This window comes from Dendropsophus ebraccatus, chromosome 3, assembly GCF_027789765.1.
Source record: "Dendropsophus ebraccatus isolate aDenEbr1 chromosome 3, aDenEbr1.pat, whole genome shotgun sequence".
Lineage (NCBI taxonomy): Eukaryota > Metazoa > Chordata > Amphibia > Anura > Hylidae > Dendropsophus > Dendropsophus ebraccatus.
The window spans coordinates 78,940,448-78,958,967 of record NC_091456.1 but is presented as its reverse complement, the minus strand read 5'-3'; the positions used below and the strand labels follow the sequence as shown (position 1 = coordinate 78,958,967).

The following is an 18,520-nucleotide window of genomic DNA, read 5'->3' as shown; positions in this document are numbered from 1 at the left end:
GATAAAAGACATGAAGACAAGAGAAGTAATGCCTATTTAAAATGTCTTAAAAAATGACTTCGCTGTCTAAGTGTCAGAACCGAGCCTGAAAGATGAACAGCGTCACCTAAATCCATAAACATACTTCATGGCTATATAATGTTCAGTAGGTAACTTCCCAGCCTCTAGTGATAGCTAGTAGTGAAATAAGTGTCATTTATAATCATATTAGCCTGATGTTGCCTAACAATTTATAGTTGTAGCTCTTTTTCATGTGGTTGCTGTCGCTATTCTAATGCAGTACAGCATGTTTTTAATGTATACTGGCCAGAGGGAGGTTTCCTCAATTTTAACCTTCTCTTCGCTGAATGCACCTGTATCACAGAGCATAGTGTTTCTGGCCATGGACGGATTTACTGTGTAAGTATTCGGCACGCGTGGAAAGTAGGCCAAGGAATGCCTTACACTAGGTTGCAATTCAATACAGCAGGTAAAGGGTTAGTGCATTAGATCATTGTTAATAACGTGTATTGAAATTTATGGGGTTACCAGTTTAGGTTCCATTTCTGAAAGGCATTACACTAATGTAACCACATATGCTAAAGTTTAATGCTACATACCGGACAGATTATGCTCTTCTTTTTCAGCAATAGACAGATAGATAGTCAGATAAATTGACAGACAAATAGATAGACAGATTGATAGATAAATAGATAGATAGATAGATAGATAGATAGATAGATAGGATAGAGGTCATACGTACAAAATGTTTTATATACTGTCTCTCTCTTCATTTTTATCTCGATCTGTATAATCTATCTACCTGTCACTTTTTTATCTATGTATCTTTTTACTTATAAATTTAATTTATTTGTTCTAAAATAATTTTTCCTTTTCTAGGACAAATACGTGATCAACATTACAGCAAACTGTAAGACTGCTTCAAATAGAGAAATATCAGCTTTAAATGGTTGTTCCCTATGTTTTACCTGTTCCCTATCCTTATTCCCATCCTCCACTAATAACATATGATTGATCACTTTTGTTAAAATGAAACAAATTCCTTTAGAAAACCAGATTTCTGTATTTTTTTGTTTCATTATGAAATGTGTTCATGCAAAAAAAGTACATTTAAATAAATACAGAAAAAAGAGTATTTTTTGTGTAAAGAAATATATTCACGTAATTTAAAGATTTTTTTATTTCACTTCTAATCTATCACATCCCAGGTCTAGTTCATGCATCTCTCAGTCTCCCTTCTGCTATTTGGCCTGTATATTGGTGCCAGATGAAGGAAAGAAAGGTTGGGGGGACCAGGCATAAGTCAAGGATGGACATGCAGGCAGTTTCTGGTTATTCTCTACTTGTCATCGATCAAAGTGACCCCATGCAATCCAACACAGTTCACAAAATGCCCTTTTAGGCTATCAGTTATTTTGGTGCTGAAAAATGTGTCTGCATTGAATAAGATGATGTTGGAATACTTTAAAGATGTTTTGTGGACTTGTCCATGGAAAAGAGAACAAGAGGCCCAAAAGATTCTGCTCTCGGTTTATATTTTACACTGTAACAATAAACACATTAGACGTCAATGTTATGAGAAGAATTTAACTGTTAAAAGAGTTTAGGGTATACTATCAATAGAGAGAGAAAATGGTTAAAAATATAAGCTAAATAAATGTTAATTTTGTGGCTCTATTACAAATGTTTTATGATGATTTATTTTTATTTTTTTACTTGAGAATTTTTTCCTATTATTACATCAGTGAGGTTAATACTAAATTTTGCACAATTTGAAGACTGATAAAAAATAATTCACAAAAAAATGTTGCCCTAAACAAGCACCTGTGGTATACCTGCTAGTTTTCACTGCATTTTTTTTTTGGTATTGCCAAATGGAAGCTTTGAATTATGAATGATATTTATTTCCTTGACAATGAATCAAGTTAATCTGTAAATTCCTTTGCAGCCAATTCATTTGCTCTGGCTGACATGTGAATTCTGGAGGATACACCTGATGGAATGCAGATAAGTATTTAAGGTTCCATAAGTCCGCTTTATTCAAACAGGTTGATAACACTTACAAAAATGTCCATTTATTTTAGTAGCTAAAACAAAAAAAATCACAACTTTTTAACTAGATAAATAAAAACAAATAAATGTGTATATTTATATATTTTCTAAAAGGGCTTAATTGGAAATTGACTTAACAATCATTAGATCTGTGTCTGGTTTATAAAGATTAGTTTTGTTAATGAAAAACAAAAAAGAAAAAAATTAGACATGTGTCTAGCATTACTTCACATAATCCTAATACACTTCCAAAATACAAGGAACAAACTCTTAAACCTCTAATAAAAGTTGTCCCAGTTCTCTCAGCTTTTTAATCAAGAACGGAACAAATTCAGGAAGACTTCTCAACCTCTCATCCCACCACAATACTTAATTTATCTATTTTTTGCCCTGACATTTTTTAGCATTGCTCATATTGTTTCTTTTTCTTTATAATGTGTTCTTGTTTTCTATTTTATATTAATTCCAACCAGACAATTGTACACACTGGCCACTGATTCAATAGTCATTTATTGTCTATTGATCAGTATATGGATTCAATTAATTAACTGCTTTTTAGACATGCTATCACTCCTTGGAAGACCCCTATATAACCCTGCGTAACCTAGAATACGGATGACAGGTCTTTATGTTATGGTGTACAGAACTACCTTCCTTTATTGATAAATTGATAAAACATTTTCTTACAGAAAAATGACCCATGCCACATACATACCTGATGATTTGTAAGATCAAAAATACACAAAAACAGTAATCCAAGTATAATACCTTCATACTCAGTGCATAATTCTGTTAATGCATGTCTATATGTGTGCAGTGAAATTTGAGCAGATACAGGTATAGCTCCTCTCATATGGGTTTGTTCAGCATCACTATGATTACCTTGAAGTTTTGTGGACATACTTAAGAATTGCTTTCTCTGTCCAGGTTGATGTTCGTTACAGATTCCTATCAGCTTACTGTATTATCAGTAGTAATCAGGGTCCCTCTACAGGAGATACCAAAATATGCCTTGTTAAAATATGTGCATTAGACAGCTATTGACTCTTTAGGACCTACATTTTTTAAAGGGTTAATGTTCTTGCCCTCTGTGAAGTTTATCCTATTTACTGTATTAAAAAAAAATCTGATCTCTTCCTTTTTTACGTTATAAGGATATCACTGATATAGTTCAATTTGTGAATGATTTGATAACTCCAAATTTGAAAAAGTTTTTTTTTTACGTAACATAAAAATGTGTGAACAATTGTAGTTATGTAGCAAGAAAAGCAATGTAAATAAGCGAATATTTGTCTACATGGGAGTATACTTCTTGTAGGTGTCGTAAAGTTAATACAAACTTTTTATATTTGAGCTCACTCTTAGATTAGAAATAAAAGATGCAGCCGGCAGCCTGCGTATCACCATGTGCATGGTACAGAGACACCGGCTTGTGTGATTAATTATCAGTTGTTACTGGCCTCGCAATAACATTTCAGCTTTCCCGTCAATAGCAGCATACCAAGATGCCTTTAAGGCGGCCCCCAGTGCAGGAAAGGCTCTGGGGAGGACGCCAAGACACGGCCTTGCAGTGTGTGAGAGAGAAGCAGGGGGAGAAAATAAGTGATTATGTATAAGTGCTGAAGAATGCAGAAGACGTTGGCTTGACAGGGGTTAAAGGCAAAAGTAAATGGGAACAATAAGATGAACTGAAGATGTAAAGGAAGAAAGGAATGATGGAGAAATGAAAGAAGAATCAAAAACGAAGAGAGCAGCTGAACTGCCTGAGCTATCAACCATCCGCTCTGAGCCTTGAACAGTTTAAACAACACAGCAGTTCAGCTCATCTGAGTACTGGGGGAAGCTGTGCTCAACCACATGAAGTCAATTAAGATCCTAGGAGAGGGGCCCCTGAAATTTCTATCACTGTGAAATCAGTGAAAGGAAGAAGGAAGGACTGGATGTGGTTTTAATTCCACTTTTGATTACTTTCGCAGAAAGGATGCTATGGGCTAATTGTTTTGCATTGCATCTAAATTTCACTTGGCTTTTCGCTTCCCCCTTTCTCTACGAGTCTGTAAAGGCACAACTAGTAAGTAAGTGATTTTTTAGGTAGCACTTCATTCATAAGTTAGCTCTGTGTTTGTCCTAATAGAAAGAATGCATGAACATGAGACACAGGTAGAATAGTAAAAGAAACACCAATGTCCCACATCATGTCATAAATGAAAAATAAAGGAAGGGACTAAATATGAATGCAAAAGATTAAGAAATCACAAGTACCTGGTAAACTTCAATTCTAAAATCCCATTTAGCAAGCAAGAAGGAAAGAAAGGATGCACTCACCTGTTGGGACATTCTGAAGAGAAGATTGGCATCACAGTTCTGCCATGCCCCCATGTACCCAGGCTCGCTTGCCGGTGTCCTCGTTCCGAACTGCATGGAGTTGTCAGGGCAAGAGTCTCTGAATGCCCGGTCTCTCGCCCTCCTGTCTCGCTGTCTGTCTCTCTGTATGTCTCTTTCTCTCACATCCACTTCTGCTTCTTCTGACTGAAAAGTGAAGGTGAATTTTTGAGCCTCTTGGCATTCAGTAGCACAAGTGTGGAGTAGTTACAGTGCTGCATGTAGGCTGCATTTCATTTAGGGAAAGAGAGTAAAAAAGGGTAGGAGAGGATGAGGAAGGGGGTGGGTGGGAGGTGAAGTAGCAAGGAGGGATGTGCTGCTGATGGTGGGGGGGTGAGAGATGCAAAGCTTATTTTGCACCTTCCTCACAGATACCCCTATCATTTATGCATGGATTGTGACTCCCCAAGGCTCCTCTTTGCTCAGTCTAACAGCTGCTTGTCAGGTGTGCATGTAGCACTAAAAGAGAAAAAATTGCCTGAGAGCAAGGAACAGCTTTAAGGATGTCACTGGTTAGAGGAGCACAGAGTCAACTGCACTGTTCCACTGTCAGGCACCAAATGACATCCTGCACTAACCTCTCTCAGCCTACAGATAGCCATATACACACAGACACACGCGCACGCACTCACTGATCACAGGCAGCTGGGAGGGAAAGGGCTCTGGCCCTTTCTTGCAGCCTTACTTGTTTTATCTCCTGCTTTTCTTCAATAATCTGTCAAGTTAAGAATGCCACATTTGACACTTGTCAGTGCCACACTACTCTTTGTACTTCACAATTTTCTTTTATTATTCCTTTCATTCCCTGCTGCAAAAAAATGAAATTGATGGAAAATAAATAGCTTGCATCTTGCCAAAAAACAATAGGGAAAATATTCCACTGATTTAGCGAACGCCAAGTTGTTAATACAAAAGATTTCTATGCAGACTAAATAATAAACAATAAAAGGAACGTTGGATTTTTTTTGGTAGAATCGAATGCGTTCAATTAAATATCACACTTCAATGACAAGAAAAGACTCAAAAACCTAATATAAAGAATACAAATTACAAAGCGGTGATAATCCATTTCACAATACCAACAAAGCCAAAGTAAAATAAAACAACATAAACAGGAGACTAAAAGAAGATGAACTGTATCCAGTGGGAGTATCGCCAGCACTGAGGGAGTTAAACTCTGACCCCGGTGATACCTTTGGCCTGTCAGTGCCCCAGACATCACAGTGTTAACAAACAGCCATGGAGAAGTGTGGACATCTCCTCTAAAACTTCCCTCAAAAAAGAGAGTCAAAGTAGATTTGTCTCCTAATAAAACACAAAGACAGACAGTAGGAGAAATGGACAGAAAAGCAGCACTTTCCCCCCATCTTGGACATAACAATAAAGCTAGCATCTACAGTCTGTAAAACAAACAAAGACAGCGGCAAAGAGCTTGTGTGACTGCTCAGTGTCATTAGTACACAATGAGGAGAGATGAGGCTAGCTACACTGTGTTGACACAAATGTGCCTCACTCTCCCCATCCCACAGCTCTTGAAAGCTTTTCTGTTAAACTTTCCTTCAGTTCACCACCATTAGGCGCACACACATTCACACACACACACACACACACACACACACACACACACACACACACACACACATACACAGGAACACTTGGCACTATACAACTATGGGCACAATCCAATCCAAACATGATATGGTAATGATACAGAAATATAGGATCAAAACAGTAATACAAACATGCCTTCATTACAAAGCTATATGTATATATATATATATATATATATATATATATATATATATATATGAGAAAGGGAAAAGACTGTAAGTCAATTGTGCCAACAGTGGCTGTGCTTTCACAGCCAGATATTAGCCATTTAAACTCCCTCTAAAATTTGCTAGCCTCTTGATTTCTGAAGTGGCACTCAATGCTTCAGTCAAGCTGCCTGCTCAGCTCCTGACCTTCCCACTAATGGCTGTTATTTGAGGGAGGCTTAAGGACACTGTCAATAGCAGGCTTCCTCCTATCTGCTCTCCTCTGCATCACTCCCCCTCCTTCTCTCTGTCCCTGTCTCTTTTCCATCTATCTCCTACACCTCCCCTCACTCCTCGCCTTTACTGTTCCGTATCATGCAGTACTAGTCTGTGAATGACTATAAGTATACACACACACACATATATGTATACAGTATATTATATATGCACAGAAGTATACTGCGGAGAGGAGCACCTGCTGCAGTAATAGACTGTTTTATTAAAACTGTTATTCTGCAAGACTTGAGATTCCCAGAGGACTGGGCCATGTCAAAGCCGATATAATTAACTAGAGGCTCAGCAACGGATCAATTACCAGACAAGCAAGTGATAGTGAAATCAATGAAAGATCATCAGGCACATTATCAGTGTTGCAACTCATTAGGGTAAAACTGAGAAGTGTGCTCAAAGCGAGCCCAGGCAAGGTGGCATTACAAAACAAAGGGCTAATTTGGAGACCCTGCTGTGAACAATCTGTAACAGAATTAGCCTCTCTCCCCACACCTCCACAGCCGCCGAAACGGCATAGTACTGTAACTAAATGTGACAGACTGAGAGGAGCGCTTTATTAAGACACCAACTTCAAGTTTATTTAGTTCATAAACTCCCTCTCAGAAAATCAATATGGTCTGTGCAAGGGTTATTAGTCAGGCTGGCTTAATACATCCAAATGTGATTTCCTGAGACAGGGGTCATTGGTAGGAAAGGGGCTGAACCTTGAGACTTCTTGGCAAAACTAAAAGTACTTTATAGTTTTGTTTAATGCGGAAAGCAAAGAACCTTTTTGTCTGGCCCAATACCTCTTATTGTGAAGCTTACAGAATGAGAGTGTCAGAGATCAGGACATATAGTTGTCCATCATCATTGCCTGTCTTCTACAGACTTCATTCAAAAAATTAAGCAAACAGGAGATCAATGAGAATGGATCTTTGTACATTGTATGGCCTGACAGGGTGTCTCGAGCTGTGACGAGCTGGCTTCACAATCGCTTCGTACATACGGTACACAATAAGTTGGGGAAATCAGAAAGAGCGTGATGGTAGAAGAAACATGGAAAACAAAAGAAAGGAAACACTTGATATGCACATATAATATAACCTACATTATTATGATAATTGTCTTTTCATACATGAAGGACACATTTTACTTACTAATTAGTTTATCTCATTTGAATACCAGACAGTAACATGGTTACAAAGCAGTAAAGCTGAAAAAAAGACACCTATCCATCAAGTTCATCCCACTATCCCACAAGGTTGAATTAATGGAGGGCAAAAAACCCCATGAGTCATAAGGGTCATTCACACGTCTGTAGAATTACGTCTGTACACGGACGTTGTTCTGCGGACTGGACCTGGGAGCTCCCAGCATTATGGTAAATTATTAAGTCGGGAGCTCCTAAACAGTTTAAAAGTTTATGCTAGTGTACTAAACTGTTTGGGAGCTCCCAACATAATCATTAATCAGGTCCAGTCCGCAGAACAATGTCCGTGTTCGGATGAAATTCTACAGATGTATAAATGACGGCTTACAATAAGAATAACTTCCTGGATCAACATCCCTCCTCCAGAATCTACTGACTATACTCTGTAATATTATTACTCTCACTGGGTTTCAGTCAGTATTGTGGTCCTCATATTGCAACCAAAACCAGGAGTGGATTTAAAACACAGAAAGGATCTGTTCACACGATGTTGAAATTGAGTGGATAGCCGCCATTTAATGGCAAATATTTGCTGTTATTTTAAAACAACGGCTGTTGTATTGAAATAGTGGCCGTTATTTACTGTTATATGACGGCCATCCACTCAATTTCAACATTGTGTGAACAGATCCTTTCTGTGTTTTTAATCCACTCCTGGTTTTGGTTGCAATATGAGGATCACAATACTGACTGAAATATACGTAGTGTGAACGCAGCAAATGCAACTAGGCCCATTTGAAGGTTTTTGTAGTGAGGTCACCATTCCTCTGGCATAGAGTTCTATAATCTCACTGCTCTTACAGCAAAGAATCCTTTCTAAGTTTTCTGTCTATAAATAGAAGGTATATTTAAAGCTATAAAGAATATTCTTTAATGGATCTAGTGTATAATGTAAACGTTCTTTCCATGGAGTCTGCTGATGAGTGGTGCATGAAGTGCATTTCCTAGATCATGTACCAAAAGTCAGTTCCACAAATCATGTCCAAGAGGCTTTCAAATAAAAGTGTCACTGGTGTGTTTATAGGACATGCATCGCCTAAATTGTCTTTTGCTGATTAGAGAGCGATATTGAAACGTGTTCTTTTTCAAATCTGTTTCTTTTTTTGTGATTACAATTTTGTTTTCGATTTTAGTACATTGTTATGGGAGCTGAGCTGTTTTTAACAGCCTATACGGATATGCCTTACAGCAAGCCCCATGGACATAGATAACAATAGACAGGCTCTGTCCCATTGAGATGAATGTGACACATTACTGAGCAGACTCTGTGACCATTGAAAGAGGTAATTTCTCAGGGAGCTGCTATAGTCTATTGTACAGATCACTTTGCAGCAGCCTCCTATTACCACAGACACAACAGTAAGGGCCCTATTACAGGTTAGATCGTTTGGATTTGAGCAATAATCATTAAGTGTAATAGCAGGCAACGATTAAATAACCAACAAGAAATCATTGATTGTTTGAAAGAATTTGGACCTATTTTTATTTCTGATCGTTTGCATGGAATAAGAGGCCATTCGGTGGTTTGCAGTAGTGACAAACGCAGTAGCGACAAGATGACCGCAAGAATGATCATAAGTAACAATCACTGTTCCGTGTAATTGTGTGAACGATTTCAGGTTGTTCGCCATAGCGGTCGTTTGAGAGAGTTTATTGTTAATAGTCGAAAAATCGCTTTGTGAAATAGTACCTTAAGTCTCAGCTTAGTTTTTGTCCTAGTGGTGGGAATGAAAACTGCAAGATTCAAGAACTATTTTATAATATAGATAGTAAAAAAAAATCTTAAACTCTTAAAAAAAAATAAGAAAACTCGAATTAAATAAGAGCTTATTTTCTGATGACAAATTTAAAGGGGTTATCCACCTAAGAGCTAAAATATAAAATGCTAGCTGGTCTTACTCACCAAGTGCCCCTGAGTATTTTGAGCCGTCTCCTGTCTTTCTAGCTGCCGCTGTTCCTGAAATACAGGTTTTTCTAGAAGCCGATCTCTATCCAAGATGGCGCCAGCCAGGAAACTGCATTTCCCATTAGTGCATCTCCCTGATTGGTCCATTTGTGTACTCTCCCCCTTAGATTTCTTTCCTACCCACTGCAGTCATTATTATTGCACAGTAAACACAGGACTGGGTTTTTTCACTGATTTTACATCACATCACCCCAGTGTGTATTCCATACTAGCTGATGATGTAGCAGAGCTGACGCATGCATGGCGTAGCTATAAGCTGCATAACAGTCATCTGTATACTGGGGGTGAAAATGAAAACATTCTAGTTCCATCCAGACTCTAAGAACATAACACTTACAATATACAGAGCTGTGACACAAAGACAGCTACATGTGCCTTCATTCACTGACAGCAAGCAGAGATAAACCTATAACTTTTCATATTCCAGAAACCTAGGCTCAGGGACACATGTAAGTCTATACAAGCAGTGCTTTCACTAGCAGTGAACAGGTGCAGATGATGCCTCCTGGGGGCCGGGTTACCATGTCAAGATACAGCTAACTCAGACCCCAAACAGAGAGTGGACTCAGTGGAGAAGATGATTTTAGACATCCAGAGCAGGTAAATACGAGAAAAAAACAGGGAAAGGGTGCAAGATACACCCTTAGTTTAGGGCACTGGCCCTATTAGATAAGGGGGGGGGGGTCAGGCAGATGTTGTCCAAGGCTGTGTGTGTGCTATGGCTGCAGAAGGCTGTGTGTGTGTTATGGTTGCAGCAGGCTGTGTGTGTTATGGCTGCAGCATTCTGTGTGTGCTATGGCTGTAGCAGGCTGTGTGTGTGTGTGTGTGTGTGTGTGTGTGTGTGTGTGTGTGTGCGTGCTATGGCTGCAGCAGGCTGTGTGCTGTGGCTGCAGCAGGCTGTGTGTGTGTTTTGGTTGCAGCAGGCTGTGTGTGTTATGGCTGCAGCGTTCTGTGTGTGCTATGGCTTTAGCAGGCTGTGTGTGTGTGTGCTATGGTTGCAGCAGGCTGTGTGTGTGTGTGTGTGCGCGCTATGGCTGTAGCAGGCTGTGTGTGTGCTATGGCTGCAGCAGGCTGAGTGTGTGTATGTGCTATGGCTGCAGGAGGCTGTGGGTGTGCTATGGCTGTAGCAGGCTGTGTATGTGTGTATGCACTATGGCTGCAGGAGGCTGTGTGTGTATTATGGCTGCAGCAGGCTATGTGTGTGCTATGGCTGCAGCAGGGTGTGTGTTATGGTTGCAGCAGGCTGTGTGTGTGTGTGTGCGCTATGGCTGTAGCAGGCTGTGTGTGTGCTATGGCTGCAGCAGGCTGAGTGTGTGTGTATGTGCTATGGCTGCAGGAGGCTGTGTGTGTGCTATGGCTGTAGCAGGCTGTGTATGTGTGTATGCACTATGGCTGCAGGAGGCTGTGTGTGTACTATAGCTGCAGCAGGCTGTGTGTGTGTGCTATGGCTGCAGCAGACTGTGTGTATGCTATGGCTGCAGCAGGCTGTGTGATGTTAAAGAGAGGCAAAAGTTAAAGGGGTATTCTGGGCAACAGTGAAAAATCCAGGGGGGGGGGCAGGGGTGGTGGGATCATAATGAAGAAGTCCTATTTACCTGCCCCCGTAGTGCAGCATCATGGATCATGGTCCCAGGCAGGCTTCCAATCCTATGATGTCAGGGTGTGGTGGGATCCTGGTCCCATGGTCCCAGGGGGGCTTCCGATCCTATGATGGCAGGGGGTGGTGGGATCATAATGAAGAAGTCCTATTTACCTGCCCCCGTAGTTCAGCATCATGGATCATGGTCCCAGACGGACTTCCGATCCTATGATGTCACGGCCCCACTCAGAAGTGCCCATTCAGCCAATCAGTAAGTGAGGTGGGGCACAGCTGCAGTCACTGACTGGCTGAGCGGTTCCTGTGGGGCCACAATGATTCAGGAGCACGGACACTGACAGAGAGCTGATAAATCTGGGCCTATGTCTGACTCCTATATGACTATGTCTGACCCCTCTATATCACTACGGCTGACCCCTCTATATCACTATGGGTGACCCCTCTATATCACTATGACTGACCCCTCTATATCACTATGGCTGACCCCTCTATATCACTATGGCTGACCCCTTTATATTACAGGGATCTGGCATTGTTAGCAGTTTTTCTTTGTGTATGGTGAATATTTAGTTAGAAACATAGAACATTGTCAGCAGAAAAGACCACCTGCTCCATCTAGTCTAGATCTGAGTTGTTCAGGACATAGTGGCTGGAGACACACACACACACACGAGAATCTGCTTTATATCTTTGCCTTTTTCACTCAGAAGTCACCCCGGGATCATGTAGGACATTAGGTAGAAGCTGCTGAGTCAGATTTACTGTACCCCAGTGTGATAAATAACTCCCCTGGTGTCTGTCTGGCAATTTATGAAGGAGCTGGACTAGGAGTCATGAGTCCGAGTCGGTCCCTGATAAAATCAGGAGTTGGATTCGGAGTTGGAGCTGCGGCTTAGCCACTCCACAGCCCTGATAGTATGGAGTCTATGCTGACCGTCCATTTCTGGTCCGTGAACTTGCTGCTGCAGTGGAGCAGGAGAGATGAGTATGGCGCACTAGCAGCCCCGGCAGTATTGCAGATTAGGAGTTTATCCCAGACAACCCCTTTAAATGAACACCCCTAGATTTGCCCTCAAGAAATTAAGTTAAGGTCTGAACATTTTCAGACGAACAGAAACATTTACAAAATCAAAAAGAATGAAAAAGCTTTGGGGGCCATCTTGAAGTGTTGGGTTATACCTGGTATACAATAAGAAACATTAGCACACATGAAGAATTGATGCAGCTCTACTTCCCTTTCTTCATAAATAAACCTTAATGTATAATCTGTGATCAGAAGTGAACTAGGGTTATCGGCTTATTGCTATAAGAGGCCATTAATTCTACTCCAAAAGGACAACCCCATTCTAAGGATCTATACAAATGTGACATCCCTGTAATATCTGCTCTGTTCATCATTCCCCCGTCTACACTTTGTTATCTGCCACTAGAGAGAAAACAAACATAATATTCATTGCATTTTTGACATATTTATTGCTCTGCTTTTTATAATACTGCTTTTGTGAGCGAATATGCCAGATGTATCAAATGGATATTAAATCACAAGGCAAGTATTAGAATAAAATATAAACTGAGAAAAGTCCATGTCTGTCGGTCATGATCACATTGTTCCTAAAACTTTACAGAAGCCAAGAACTTGTTCAGCAACTATAATTCATATAGACAAGTCAACATCAGATATGTTAATACAGGGGACAATCATTTATCCTTTTAAAAAAAATATAAAAAAAATGTCTACAAAACCTTGTTTCCATTCATAAACCTGACCCTATAGTATTCAGCCTAGACTGCTTCTAATTTACATGTGCACTAATGCTGTTGTTTGTTTAATGGGACAACCAGGGGACTTCATCTAAATTTTGGATGGACCAAAAGCCATGCATTTCTTGTTCCACAATATGCTTAAAGGGGTTGTCCAGCGAAAAAATAAAATTATTTCAAATAAACCGGTGTCTGAAAGTTATTTAGATTTGTAATTAATTTCTATTTAAAAATCTTAAGTCTTCCCATACTTATCAGCTACTATATGTCCTGCAGGAAATGGTGTTTTATTTGCATTCAGAAACAGTGCTCTCTGCTGACATCTCTGTCCATGTCAGGAACTGTCCAGAGCAGCAGCAAATCCCCATAGAAAACCATTCCTGCTCAGGACAGGTCCTGTCTTGACCAGAGATGTCAGCAGAGAGGACTGTGTCTGAATGTAAATAAAACAACATTTCCTGTAGGACATCCAGCAGCTTATAAGTATTGGAAAGGCAGTTGAGAAAGGCGGTAACGCCGAAACGAGTCCTGACTTTGTGTATGTTTGTGCACCTCCGATTATGAATAAATCACTTTGCAATTGAAGTGCTGATAGAGTGCCGGGAATCTGTTTGTGTGGTATAAGTATTGGAAGACTTGAGATTTAATAATAGAAGTAAATTACAAATCTATATAACTTTCTGATATCAATTGATTTCAAAGAAAAAATTTTTTGCTGGACAACACCTTTAAACATTCTCCATTCTAACTTTTCTTTATTTCTGGAGCTCTTCTAAGGGCATATGGTAGCTTTCGATGCAGTGTGAACAAAGCCTGCAACATATGCCATTAAAAGGTGGACGTGGATACCATGATGCATTCCTGATGACTTTCTTGGCACTAATCCAATACAATTACCAAATTCTTTATACAGGTTTATACAAAAACAAGATTTTCCATGCTGAATCTTCTTAGTGTAAAAAAAAAATTTTTTTTGAAGAAACTATTAAATCGGTTTCCTTTTCTTAGAATGCTTGTTAACAAGTATATTATTTGGTGCGCTGGAACATTGCCACTACTTATTCTGCTTTAGCATAAATCTGAATTAGGTGGGAGAAATTTGCAATTCTGTATGAGAAAGCTAACAAGGCTGTAGTGTTAATTCTAACAAGAAATGGAGTTGTGTTTTCTCTTCTGTAAGTTACTCGCTTTAAAGCTGATGATCTAAAGGTGCTACCGGGCGTTACATCATTTTTCCATTTATTGTTATTTTGCTGTGTCCTTGCCAACATCTTCTCTGTATCTTACAAATGTTTATCCACATCTTCCTTTATGTTTTATGCATGAAGCCAGGAAATGACATTTGTATGTGCTCTAGGGACAGTACTGGGTAATGGACGTCGAGTGTCTTGATGGCATGATACACTGAGTGACATGACATTGCTGACTATCACATATTCAAATAATACAGAACATTTTTTTTTTTTTTAAATCTTCTCAGCTAGTGGATTCCCAAATGTAAACTTGTTTGTAGTTCATGGTCTGTGATCCTGAGATCCTCAAAAGCACAAATAGCTATAGTACAGTTCGGGCAGAGTGCACAACAGAGAGCAATGTGCCCTGGCTAAGGTTTAAGTGGGCAACTGCAAAAAATGTACAAACGAGTTATGAAAATAAATTCATGAGCTGAGAATTATTGATTAAGATCAATACAATCAATGGGTTTTTTCTCTTTAATAATCAATACACAATATAATCATCATATGAAAATAATTATGTGACTGTAACATCCATAGTCTTGGACATATGGATACGGTATTTGGTCACAGGATGTGGCATCGAATAAGCAGCCTTTTAACAAAACTATGGCCATGTAGTTGCTACAATAATTCTGGGGCAAGAACACTGGACTTAATTTATTATTTTAAAAAAAGCTAATTACTGGCTATTTATTTCAACTCTATAGACCTTAGAAAATGTCAGACTGGAGAAAAGGGGGAAATGTTTTACCAATCTGTTACACTAATTTTTTCTTGATTTATTGTTTCCTGAATGTAAAATGAAAATGTGCCAACACTTTCAAAAGAATTTTAAATACCTGTGTATTTGTTTTAGGTTAGCAACTCAGAGTCCAGATTTCTGGACTCTAGTGGTTGTTATTGAACCCCTTTGAGTCCCCTCCATGGTATTTTCATTTGCTCCATTTCCATGGAGGGACCAGAGCTTGACTGTTTCCACCAGTACTCACACATGGACCTCTTCTCCCTTACTGCTCTGGCCAATGATAGGACAGCACCTAGTCACAAGCTCTCTTCCTCTGTATAATGCCTGTGTGGCTTCAACAGAGAAGAGAGATAAGTCAAATTATTAGCGCTAGAGAAAAGTGCAGACTGATACTCTTTAGGGGGTTGATTTACAGAACAGTACTATAGATGCCATGTGTATAGGAGAAGAGGATTTTGGTGTACTGGGTTTAAAACATGTTATATTAACAGAAAGGAAACATAATAGTAGAGAGTCAGGAGGATTACACCAAGAAAGGGGTTACATTACAAAAGAAGCCCTGGTTAGTGATGAGTGAACTTGCCAAATGTTCGGGTCTGGCAACGTTTTATCGAACACAAACACGAACACTCAACATCTGACTCCGCAACCTGCAGATGATCTGAAGCCAAACTATAAACCTAAACATAATAACTACTAAAATAGAACATGGTCCAGTCCACAGTGTCACTGAAAGAATTATTATTTTTTTTTCCATAGCACATGCCTATGTATACACAGTCTGGGTTTGCTGCAACAGATAGACCAAGAGTGAGTGAGACATAGAATTAAATAAAGAGGATAGGTAAGAAATCGTGAGGGGGGGGGCAGTTCAATATTCGTGTGGGGTGAGACCCCAATGATGATGATGTTGTAGAAGTGATGTAGTAGAAAAGTGCTATGGGGAATAGACATATCTATGCATCGCTGCATGGGCTCCCATAAGCTTCACTAATAAACAGTTAAGTAGGCTTAGTTAACCCGTTCAGAACCATGGTGCTTTCCCATTCAAGGATGTACAGTTGCATGTGTGGATGATACGCATGTCATCTGTGGTGGGGCCTGGCAGTTAAACCTATAGATGTTACAGTCAGTGCAATCACAGCATCTACAGGGAGAACAGAGGAAAACGTCTTCCTCTGTTTACCATCTGGGCTGTGCAAAGCAATCTCAGAGTCCCGAAAGAAGCTATAACAACCGGCCATAGCTACGGAAGTTGATGATCAACTATGCTTATGACAGGCATAATACACAGCAATGCAGATCAGCACTGCAGTGTATTATGTGTGTCATCCGGCAATCAGATAGTGAAGTCCCATAGGTGGGACAGTAAAATAACATGTAAGTGTAAAAAAAAAAAACAAAAAACCATACACGCCAAAATATATAAATAAAAAGAAAAACACACATAATCCCCATATCCCCTAATGCAAGTAGTAAATGTAAAAGAAAAAAGGTTTTGCATTTTTTTATGAAATTGGCATTTTTCAAAAGAAAATTGTATGAATATTCAGGGCTGTGGAGTCGGTAAGTTGCAGCTCCAACTCCTGAATTTTATCAGGACCGACTCAGACTCCTGAATTTTATCAGGACCGACTCCAACTCCTGCTCCTTCATAAATGGCCGGTCATATACCAGGGGAGTTATTTATCACACTGGCTCAGCAGCTTCTCCCAAATGTCCTACATGATCCTGGGGCGACTTCTGAGTGAATAAAGGAATACTGTATATAAAGCAGCTTCTCCTGTGTCTGCAGTGGAGGCAGCCAGTCTCCAGCCTCCATGTCCTGAACTACTCATAACTAGACTAGATGGAGCAGGTGATCTTTTCCTGCTGACAGTCTTCTATGTTTCTAACTAAATATTCGCCATACACACAGAAACACTGCTAACACTGCCAGATACCTGTAATATAGAGGTCAGCCATAGTGATATAGAGGGGGTCACACATAGTGATATAGAGAGGGGTCACACATAGCGATATAGAGAGGGGTCACACATAGTGATATAGAGAGGGGTCACACATAGTGATATAGAGAGGGGTCACACATAGTGATATAGAGGTCACACATAGCAATATAGAAGGTCACTGTGGGGGCACGCAATAGCACACACACACACAGCCTGCTGCAGCCATAGCATACACACACATCCACACAGCCTGCTGCAGCTATAGCACACACATACAGCCTGCTGCAGAGATAGCATACACACACAGCCTGCTGAAGCCATAGCGCACACCATACATGCACACACACACGGCTTGCTGCGGCCATAGCACACATACACACAGCCTGCTGTGGTCATATCACACACACAGCCTACTGCAGCCATAGCACGTGCAGAAACACACAGCTGCAGCCATAGAACACTGAAGAAAAACACACACTCTTCTCCCAGAGAGAAAACACCACACTGAGGACAGAGGTTACTGCTACACTACTTATGTCTCCTCCTCCTCCTCTATATTACACAGGATATCTTCAAATGACACTGCTACCCATATACAATCATCCAGCATCCAGGACGAAAACAGCACAGATCTCCCCCCACACAATGGACTCTTCCAGCTCAGAAACAAACTGCCAAATAGTGACCAACAACTTTTCCCCGACCCCCCTTATCTAATAGAGCCAGTGTCCTATTAGAATGTTGCTCATAATATATATTCATGAGCAAAACTTATAAAATTCATATCAAAATTCAATTCTAAATTTTTTAAAGATTTTTTTTAACCCCTTAAGGACCAGGGCAATTTTGATTTTTGAGTTTTCGTTTTTTCCTCCTTGTGCATAAAAGGCCATAGCAGTTGCATTTTTTCACCTAGAAACCCACATGAGCCCTTTTTTGCGCCACTAATTGTACTCTGCAATGACAGGCTGAATTTTTGCTGAATAAAGTACACTGCAAAAGCAGGAAAAAATTCAATGTGTGGTGAAATTGTGTATTTAGTGGATATGTGTTTTTACGCCACTGGCGTAGCTACCATGGGGGCAGGGTACGCCGTCGCTATGGGGCCCGGGGGGGGCGGGGGCCCGGGCCCCCACGGTAAAACATGTGCACAGTGCCCTACTTCCATGGTGAGTGCTAACAGTGCGATCTGCCAGGCCCCCTGTGACAGCGTGATTCGCCCCCCCCCCCCTCCAACCCCCCCTGCGGGTGAGACAGCCTGCCATACACCTTGCAGTGTGACACTGGGATCACACGTGCAGCTGTCCCTCCTGCGCGTCACACGTCACTTCACCCGGCTAGCTGCTTTTCTCCATGACAGCCTGCCTTCAGCCCGTCCCCCTACGGACCAGAGCTGCTTCCACAAGCTCCTCCTCCTAGACAGGGACATTCAGGCTGAGGAGTGCAGCTTCAAGCAAGCTGTCTGGCACATGGTCTGCTGTTTTCACCTTACTGGCTACATTATCAAGAGAGGAGCAGCTGCAGGTACTGTACAGTGTACACCATCAAGTTCTACACTTTCCCTGTGGCCTGATGTATTTATCTGTTGTG

At 40.4% G+C, this 18,520-nt stretch overlaps 1 protein-coding gene across 3 annotated transcripts in view; it reads right to left on the bottom strand.

Moving 5' to 3' along the window:
* Positions 1-18,520, bottom strand: part of BNC2 (basonuclin zinc finger protein 2) — a 496,569-nt gene that overhangs the window by 223,863 nt on the left and 254,186 nt on the right. For 2 of the 3 annotated variants that reach the window (XM_069962069.1, XM_069962073.1), the window contains exon 3: positions 4,378-4,581. In XM_069962069.1, the coding sequence (XP_069818170.1) occupies positions 4,378-4,581 (204 nt within the window). Of the gene's footprint in view, positions 1-4,377; positions 4,582-5,119; positions 5,159-18,520 lie in introns of those variants that run through there. The other variant, XM_069962070.1, reaches the window with a different exon arrangement.